General features: G+C 37.0%; 1 protein-coding gene and 1 pseudogene across 1 annotated transcript; both read left to right on the plus strand.

The window, feature by feature from the left end:
* The first annotated feature begins 1,524 nt into the window (after nucleotides 1-1,524).
* Nucleotides 1,525-4,266, plus strand: LOC103952435 (putative wall-associated receptor kinase-like 16). Its single transcript, XM_009364020.2, has 3 exons — nucleotides 1,525-2,513; nucleotides 2,627-2,791; nucleotides 2,968-4,266. The coding sequence occupies exons 1-3, from the start codon at nucleotides 1,625-1,627 to the stop codon at nucleotides 4,176-4,178; spliced, it is 2,265 nt and encodes a 754-aa protein (XP_009362295.2). The 5' UTR covers nucleotides 1,525-1,624; the 3' UTR covers nucleotides 4,179-4,266.
* Nucleotides 4,267-6,482: 2,216 nt separating this feature from the next.
* LOC125476443 lies at nucleotides 6,483-10,270 on the plus strand (annotated as a pseudogene).
* The last annotated feature ends 31 nt before the right edge of the window (nucleotides 10,271-10,301 follow it).

Below are 10,301 nucleotides of genomic sequence, written 5' to 3' on the forward strand. Positions count from 1 at the left end.
TCCTAACCAAAACTAAGCAAAGCCGCCAAGATCAAAGCAGCCAAATCACAACGACCAAATTAACCCACCTTCATGGTTAGGTCCACACACACCATACTCCAATCAACAATTACTAACTTTCGGGAAGTCAAGTTCCCTAAATAAATAAAATTTTGTGCACAAGTAGAAAGATGCTTTAAAAGGCAAGCTGACCATTGATAAATTGAGAAGTTGTGAAGAAACAAGCTTTGATAAATCACGGATTCAAAGTCATTGCTAAGTTATCACATAAATTAATTTGTGATAGTTGTTTCTTTTTGTCGAATACTTCAGCTCTGAAACTTGAGTGCAAAGAGATAGTCGCAATGCTCTTGACTAATTATTTGGTAGTAATCCACGTCTACTTGGTACTTATTTTCTGAAACCTAGCAAGCTTCGTTGTTTGTTCCGAGGAGGAAGATCGATTAAATCAAATCCTCGATGATGGTATAAACAATGATGGACATATTGAGACAGTTTGCAGATAGATGTCTAAGGTTCAAAGGGAAGGAAAGGCCTACAATGAAAGAAGTAGCCAAGGAGCTAGAGGGGATGAAAGTTACGGCTAAGCATCCATGGGGTAAAGCTGATTTCTGTTCAGAAGAGACTGGGTCCTTACGTGGGTCACCTAATTCAGACACTCATTTTGTCGATGTTATTGCTGATTCGGTCCAACTATGGGTACTACACGCGGCTATGGCAGCATGCAAATCATCTTGACGTCACCTGATGCAGAGATTTTTCAATGTGTGTCATAATATAGGTGATTTAATACTTGAAAAAAAAAATTAACTACTTGTTTTATGACTTGGTGTATCGGGCCGTGTTTCCGACTGAAAAATATCTCCATCCGATGATGCAAGATAATTAATCAATTGACCTGTAGGATTGTAGCTGGGCAGCAGTTATTAATTTGTTTTCAGTTTGATCAATCAGCAGCTATTTTGATAGGGATAAGTTGTCTGTCACAAAATATTTTTAACATCAGGATTGAGTCAACCGATATTTTGTGCTTTTAAAGAGAGGCCAATGGATTGAGTTTGAGAGGAAATTTGTTTTTATTTACCTTGATTGAAAAAGACAATTGTTTCAATTAACCTTTGTGAAAATGACTATCAACCCACTGTGAAATATAAAATTATTTTTGAATTTACTAATTTGGTGAATAGAGAATTGTAATATAGTTTCATAAAACACGGACTTGTTAATACGACTGGACTCGATCTTTCCCAGTCCTATTGACAAATCACAAGGTATGAATTGAAAGGAGGACAATTGAATCTACTTTCATTCTTCTTCGCTTATCCCCAAAGTTATCGGCAATAAAATAATATAAAATAAAAAGACTACTGTTAGTTCAAGTCATTTTCTCACAATTGGTGCTTGAGTTTGCGCAGACGCCATTGCTTACAGGACTATTACCAAGTCGGATCATTGACTGGAACAGAAGCAATTTAACACATAAATCAGTTTTACTAATTCCTACCGTGTAAAATGCCACTTCTTTCACCAATAAGAAAATACAATAGAGGATTAGGCAAGGGATTCGTACCATTGCGCAGCCATACTACCGAAGCAGCTAGCATACCTTCCGGCGCTTAATTCCATGGCCATAAACGGGAGGACCCTGCTTATTCAACTCTCTTTGGCCGTAATATTAGCTGCTACAATTACAAAATTAGCAGCAGCTGATGGACCCCTGACTCAAGCCCTGCCTGGCTGCAAAGACAAGTGTGGTGATCTCACTATTCCATATCCATTTGGCATAGGTGACGGTTGTTACCTCCGACCGGAATTCAACATCACTTGTGACCACTCCGCCACACCCCCAGCGGCAAACTTAACTGGTCAGACATTCCGTATTACCAAATTTTCCCTTGATGAGGGTGAGTTGCAAGTAATGATGTTCATATCCCGAGATTGCTATGCCACGGTTGACTCCCACGCTCGCAGAACCTACCGGAACAACCCAGCACTCTGGTTGCCTCCTCCTTATACCATATCTGATACCAAGAACAGATTCATCGCAGTTGGTTGTGACACTTACGCCCTTTTCCAAGGTTATAGAGGCGAAGAAAGGTTCATCACTGGGTGCATGTCATTATGCAACAGCCTTGGAAGCGTCAGTGACTCTAATTGCGCAGGCGTTGGATGTTGCCAAACTTCCATCCCCAGCGGACTGAAAAATTGTACGGTTCAATTGAACAGCTATTACAATCATAGCTTTATAATGGACTTCAATCCCTGCAGCTATGCTTTCACTGTCGAACAAGGCCAGTTCGAATTCAGCAGCACAAGTTTTGATCAACTCACCAACACAAACCTACTTCCAATGGTTATTAATTGGGAAATTGAAGATAAGACTTGTTATTCTGCTTGCAAGGCAAATAATAGCATGTGTGTCAACCGGACCGTTAATATCAGTGGTTCTGGTTACATTTGTCAGTGCTTGGGAGGTTACCAAGGGAATCCATACCTCCCCCATGGTTGCCAAGGTAACTTTATCTAATATTAATTCATATATTAACATGTTTGTTGATTTTCCTAGAAAATATTTAAATTGGGGTTTTAGTATCACCTTCATGGATTTTCGTTTCTTTTAATTCAGATATTGATGAGTGCAAGTCCTCAAACCCGTGCAGTATCGGAACGTGCGTAAATGTACCAGGAAACTTTTCCTGTAAATGTCCCGAAGGGTACAAAAATGATGGCGCGGATAGAAAGAATTGCATCAAAGACAACCCGAACAATCTCCTGCTTCTGATTTCATTGGGTATGTTTCACTAATTTACATGCTAACAGCCTAACATGAATAATAATCATTTCATCTATATATACATATAGTCATATATCTGGTTTCAATTTCAATATTACTTTGTCAGCAACTGTCCATCTGCTCCCAGCAAATTATAAAAGCAAACTTAGTTGTGATTTTTCAATTATGTGCAGGTGTCACTGGTGGGTTCTTGATTTTACTTGCTGGAATTTCATGGACGTATTGGGCATTGCAGAGAAAAAAGATCATCAAACTCAAGGAAAAATACTTCAAGGAAAATGGCGGCTTGTTGTTGCAACAACAACTGGCTAGTCAAGAAGGCTCCGTGGAGGCAATAAAAATCTTTACTGGAGAAGAACTTAAGAGGGCCACAAACAATTACCATGACAGTAGAATCGTTGGCGAAGGAGGCTATGGAATAGTTTACAAAGGAGTATTGCCAGATAGCAATAAAGTAGTTGCCATAAAGAAGTCCAAAATTGGTGTGCCAACCCAAAAGGAGCAGTTTGTTAATGAGTTGATTGTTCTATCTCAAATCAACCATAGAAATGTGGTGAGACTATTAGGTTGCTGCTTAGAGACATCAGTGCCATTACTAGTTTACGAGTTCATTACAAATGGCCCTCTTTTTGAGCACATCCATCATAAAAATGGCAGAGGATCATCATTTTCATGGGAATTACGATTGAAGATAGCAGCAGAAACCGCAGGAGCACTAGCATACTTACACTCCTCCGCTCTCATGCAAATCATACACCGAGATGTGAAAGCAACAAATATACTATTAGAAGACAATTACACAGCAAAAGTGTCAGACTTTGGAGCTTCGCGATTGATTCCTTTGGATCAAAATCAGCTAACAACATTAGTACAAGGGACATATGGATACTTAGACCCTGAATACTTCTTAACGAATCAACTAACCGAAAAGAGTGATGTGTATAGCTTTGGGGTTGTCCTTATGGAGCTACTAACCAGCAAAGTAGCACTTTCTTTTGCCAGGCCTGAGGAAGAGAGAAACCTAGCAAGCTTGTTTGTTTGTGCAGTGGAGGAGGATCGCTTGAATCAACTTCTTGATCAAGACATAGTCAACGATGGAAACATTCAGACAGTGAAACATGTGGCCAATCTAGCAAAAGGATGTGTGAGGTTAAAAGGAGGGGACAGGCCTACGATGAAAGAAGTAGCGATGGAGTTAGAAGGAATGAGAACTACATCAAAGCATTCATGGGGGAAAGCTGATTTCACTCCAGAAGAGACTCAGTACTATCTTGGTTCACCTAGTTCAGACATTTACAGTACTGTTGCAGTTAGAGGTGACTTTAGTGGTACGAAGAGTAGCATGGAAATCCAAATGTTAATGCCATATGATGATGGCAGATAATTCAGGTAATGTATCCAAAAAATAAAAACTAAAATTGACAAAATTTAGTAATGGGATTTTGTCAAGATCGTGTTCATAGAATATGATTGGGTTGGTACTTAGTGTAGTATAGGAGCATATTTACCTTAGGTGTTGGGTATGGTTTCTTTCAAGTATATTAGTATATAGGAGCATATTTCTACCCTTAGGTGTTGGGTATTGGGTTTCTTTCAAGTATATTAGTATATAGGAGCATGTTTCTGCTTTCTAATCAACTTTTTATCGTGGATTTTCGATTATATATAATTTTGAAAAGCATCGCTATAAAAAGTATGGACACTTTAAAATTATTAATGCCTTATGAGGTTTAAGAACATCAATATATGTGTTTTATAACAAAACAACAGTGTACCAACTAAAATATTATTTGTGCTTTCTATGGGTGTGCCATTTGATTATAGGGCACAATATGTCGTTTGTGCTCAAAGAGGTAAGCACAAATAAGGGTGTTTTTTGTGCCCTTGTTTTAAAGACTCTGTTAGATGACTTTCAAATTCATGTTAGCACAATTTTTTTAATTGTGCCCTATGAGTTAAATATTAAAAAAAAAGAAGAAGTAATGCTAGGGAGATAAAATCTATAGAAAAAAATTGCAAACTAAATGATTTTTTACCAATAAGAATGAATCTTTCTTATAGTATGCATATCCATATATAGCAATCAAAGTTTAACTTCGTTGGTTCTTAGGCACTAAACCGTCTTTTTAGTTACTTTATGTTGAAATTGTTCATGTCTATTGTGGATAATGGTTTCAGAACCCGCAGCAAAACGCGGACAAATTTTCTAGTTCTAATCTTATATATATATAGAGCGCCTACGGCAAATTTCTAGTCTAATCTTATATATATATATAAGAGCGCCTACGGGCAAATTTTCTAGTTCTAATCTTATATATATATATATATATATATATATATATATATAAGAGCGCCTAATCACAGCTAATTATATTAACTTAATACGGTGCTAACCGTGTATTTGGTCTCATTTCACAATATTTTCCCATGATCCCAATCATTCAGTTTTTAGATTCTCATTCATAGATCATTTTTGAAAACTTCGTCCAAATCCAAATGCATTTCAATATCTAATTGTGACAATCTAAAAATAGATAGATATAATGTTGCTGAAAACACAATGAAATATTCACGACAAGTCGAAAACAATTCACTAGTTAAATTACTTCCTATTTAGACGAATTTAGATGAAACGACCAAGGCTAAGCATGCTTTTACGTACTAATTTGGTAAGATCTGACGTTCGGATGATGCAACTTTACTGTTCCTTGCAAATTTTTATATTGTTTGGTAAATTTCCCAATATTAATTTAGTGGGACAACGTTTTCCCATTGCTCATGTTAATCATGGGTTTTTCGTTAACTTATTTTAAATAGTGTTAGTCTGTATTTTAAGATTAAAAATCCAGAGGGAAATGCTAGATCGTAGAAGAAAGAACTTATCAACCTTTTATTGGTTTCTAGAGAACGAGAAATTAATATCTACAATTTCATTTTTCTAGAGACCATTAAAACGTTCATAAATCCTTTCTCCACCATCTTCATTTCCTTCTTGTTTTTACTCTAAAAAGACAGGCTATGCAGCCCTCACAAAAGACTTTCAACAACTCGTTTCCAAATGAAAAAAAAAAAAATTCAACTACAAATTCACTTCAATGTGTAAACACATAAATTCACATCTTTCTTTTCATTTGTTCCCCAAGTTGATTAATTAAGTTTCTATCGGCAATCATTCTTATCTCGACTTAATATTAAAAAAGTGTAAAAATATTTTTCAAAATCTTTGCCCTCGAATCCTTTAAATAAACTTTACTCGACTTTGCACCCTCCCGTCGCTTATTGACTAACACTAAGTCAAATGTTTTCTTGGGCTCTTCTGGAAATGGATTAATGGGACGAAGCCTAATAGTAGACTAAAACAGTAATAGAGAAATCAGGTAATTAAGGGTGGTGCTATCTACTTATCTATTTTTCGTCATTCTGATCGAATGAATTGAAGAAGATTAATGGACAAAAATTAACAATAGTGTGTGAGAAGTAATAAGGTGTGTGAATAGAACTCTCCTTAATTAAGATTAGGAACACATTTCCCCTAACCCAAAACTTGCCACCACCCGTTTTAATCCTTCCATATATATTCCTACAGAAGGCCAGCCTTCTTAATTCGCAGTTCCTTAATTTCTTGGACTCGTCGCCTGCTTGGAATTCCTCTGCTAGGATCTGCTCAACTCTTTTTAGTTATTAATATATGGCGTTACATTGGAGGATGCATATTTTACAACTCTCTTTAGTAATGGTGATAGTAGTTGTAGTTTTACTTGGATCTCCAACAACAGCTCAATCCCTCCTTCCGCCTCAAGCACTGCCTGGCTGCCCTGACCATTGTGGTAATCTCACAATTCCATACCCATTTGGAATAGGCTTTGGTTGCTACCTCCAACCCCGGTTTAACATCACCTGTGTCAATTCCACTCAACAGCCAAAAACACGTTTGTTGACGAGCAATATCGAAATTACCAACATATATCCCGATGACGGTGAGCTCCAAATACTACAATTCGCAGCCAAAGATTGTTACGATGCTCAAGGAAACTCAACCAGCCGGAACAGATCCAGGCTCAGTGTGCCTCCTCCTTACACCATCTCCGAAACTAAAAACAGGTTCGTCGTAGTTGGATGCGACACATATGCGTTTTTTATTGGTCACCGGGGTGAACAAAAGTACACAACTGGGTGCATGTCCATATGCGACAATCTTGACAACGCTATCGATCAGCTAGACACTTGCTCTGGCGTTGGATGTTGCCAAACTAAAATCCCTAGTGGGCTGAAAAACCAGACTCTGAATTTGAGAAGCTTTAACAATCATACGGATGTGTAGGACTTCAACCCATGCAGCTACGCCTTCCTTGTAGCAAGAAGGCGAGTTCAACTTCAACAGTACAAGTTTTCAAGAACTAAACGACACAACCCGGCTTCCGGCGATTCTTGATTGGGAAATTGGGGATGAGTCATGTGATATAGCAGCTAATAACGAGAGCACTTTTGCATGCAAGGCAAATAGCTCCTGCCATGATCGGTCTTCAGGTTACATTTTTGGCTGTCGTATCAAATGATTGAAAAAGATCAATGGACGAAAGTTAACAAGGGTACGTGAGAAGTAGAAATAGGTTTGTGAATAGCAATACTCTTTTTTATACAAGAAATATTAGGGGAGAGAGATCAAATTGGGCATTAATAAAGAATAATGGTAAATACTCTTAATCAATTGAGCTACAAATCTCTTATTTTTCTTTAGGCATGCTTGTTTATTTACCTATGTCACATCATATGACCGTAGCCTAAAATCATAAACCTACTATTTTCATTTGAACAATTGCACTCAAATTTTATTTGCTCGATCGACCCACTTTTAGATTCAAAATTCTGACACATGCTTATATTGGAATTCCTCTCTGCAACACGAATTTTTTAATTGATATTGTCAATAATGTATAGATCAATATGTACATTTTCTTACTGACATGATATCAAAATTGATTTCATGCCTTGTCATTTACCATATGGACGGTTTGTCTTGCCTAGAGGATGACTAATATCTATGACTTAGAAAAGATTCATGTACAAAATGAATAAATAGTCTTCATTGTAGCTAGTATTATACGTAAGTATGTCATTTTTTTGTCCCAATGTATCTATCACCTTACTGTCGTAAACCAGAAAGAAAAAAAAAAAAAAAAAGACACTAGCCAGACAACAAAAGCAAGATTAATACATTGATGATACGCTCTATATAATTTGTTTTTTAGCAATATATATATCTTTAACATCCTAATATTACATAGACATGCATAAAAAAACTATAAAATAAGATTTTCTTGTTATTTTGCAATCATCTTTTTGCAGGTGCCACTGGAGGCTTCTTGCTTTTACTAGGTGGATTTTCATGGATATATTGGGGGAAGCAGAGAAGAAAGTTCATCAAACTCAAAGGAAAATACTTCAAAGAAAATGGTGGCTTATTGTTATAGCAACAAATCGCTAGTCAAGGAGCCTCCGTCGAGACAACAAAAATTCTCACGGCAGAAGAACTTGAGAAGGCAACAAACAATTACCATGAGAAACTTAGAATCCTTGGCGAAGGAGGCTATGGAATAGTTTACAAAGGAATATTAGCAGCAGATAACAATAAAGTGGTTGCCATAAAAAAGTCTAAAATTGGTGTCCCAACCCAGAAGGAGCAGTTTGTTAACGAGTTGATTGTTCTTTCTCAAATCAACCATAGAAATGTGGTGAGGTTATTGGGTTGTTGTTTAGAGTCAGAAGTTCCTCTACTAGTTTGTCATTCACGGCACTCTCTTTGAGCACATTCATGGTAAAAAGAGCAAGGGATCATCATTTTCATGGGAATTACGACTGAAGATAGCAGCTGAAACTGCTGGAGTACTAGCATACTTACACTCCTCCGCTCTCATGCAAATTATACATCGAGATGTGAAAGCGACAAATATACTATTAGATGAAAATTACACTGCAAAAGTGTCAGACTTTGGAGCTTCATGATTGATTCCTGTAGAACAAGCTCAACTTGCAACTTTAGTGCAAGGAACATTCAGATACTTAGACCCTGAATACTTATCACTAATCAACTAACAGAAAAGAGTGACTGTTAGAACTAAAAATTAAGATTAGCTCTATACAAGGATTACATGCTATTTAGAACAAGATCAATATGTATGTGTGTCGTGTTAACCGCATACCATTGCGTCATTGTATATATACATATATATATATGTACAAGGTTAATGCTATACAATCAGGTAAAGATTTTGAGGATACCTGAAGACGACATTGAGTTGGATGAACGAGAGAACCCTAGTCTGCAAGTAATCGTCCAAGGAAAGTCTTCTACTCACTTAAAGCCCTTATATTCTTATGGTGATAGAACCCTTTTCTTAGAACCTTTTTTTTTATGTGAGCAGGAATTTCCTACATTTATTGTGGCAATGGCAGCCAACTTCCATCTATGGTGGAAGTATGGTTATTGTCCCATTGCACCACATCCCAATTTAAATGGAGTAGTGGATTAGTGGTAAAATACCTTAAGTGGTTATTTCAAAGCATTATGAATGTGCTTCTACAAAAATAGGACGTTAACTTTTCCACGTATTCAAATTCTATAGAATTATATTATCAACATGTAACCTCTCATTTATCACAACTATTGTTAAGTCCAAATAGGATTCTTACACTGACGTCTATAGCTTTGGAGTTGTCCTGATGGAGCTACGTACTAACAAGCAAAGTGGCATTCACTTTTGACAGGCCTGAGGAAGAGAGAAAACTAGCAAGCTTCTTTGTTTGTTTAATGGAGGAGGATCGCTTGAATCAAATTCTCGATGATGACATAGTCAACGAGAGAAACATCGAGACACTAAAAACAGTGGCCAATCTCGCGAGAAGATGTGTAAGGTTAAAAGGGGAGGACAGGCCTACGATGAAAGAAGTTGCCATGGAGTTGGAAGGAATGAGAATTACAGAAATGCATGCATGGGGAAAAGCTGAATTTATTCCAGAGGAGACTGAGTACTTACTTGGGGCAGCTAACTCAGATGCGTATCCTGTGGATGTTAGGGCTGATTGTGGTCCTAGTTCTGGTACAGCTAGTGAGTATGACAACATGCAGATCCAGATGTTAATTCCATATGATGATGGACGATAATTCATTGCTTGAAATAATCAACTCAACATTGGTTATCATTCTAGCCATAGTGAAGAACCTACAAACATCATGTAGATGTCATTCTCAGTTGGTGTAGTCACATTGGCTAGAACGGATGTGCTCTTTCTGTGCACTCGAGTTTGAATTTTCCTATATATAGTTTAAATTTAGTAGAAAGTAAATATGGCCTGCATAAAAGAAAACATTCTTCTTCATTCATTTTGAAAGTTTTTAGTTAGGGTGTGTAATACTAGGTGGTAGAGATCCTAACCAAAAAAAAAAAAAAAAAAAAAACTTAAAAAAAGGGATCTCAAACAAGCCTTGCACGTGGCCCAACACCAAAAA

This window comes from the organism of the source record quoted next, unplaced genomic scaffold, assembly GCF_019419815.1.
Source record: "Pyrus x bretschneideri cultivar Hongxiangsu unplaced genomic scaffold, Pyrus_bretschneideri_v1 Contig19, whole genome shotgun sequence".
Lineage (NCBI taxonomy): Eukaryota > Viridiplantae > Streptophyta > Magnoliopsida > Rosales > Rosaceae > Pyrus > Pyrus x bretschneideri.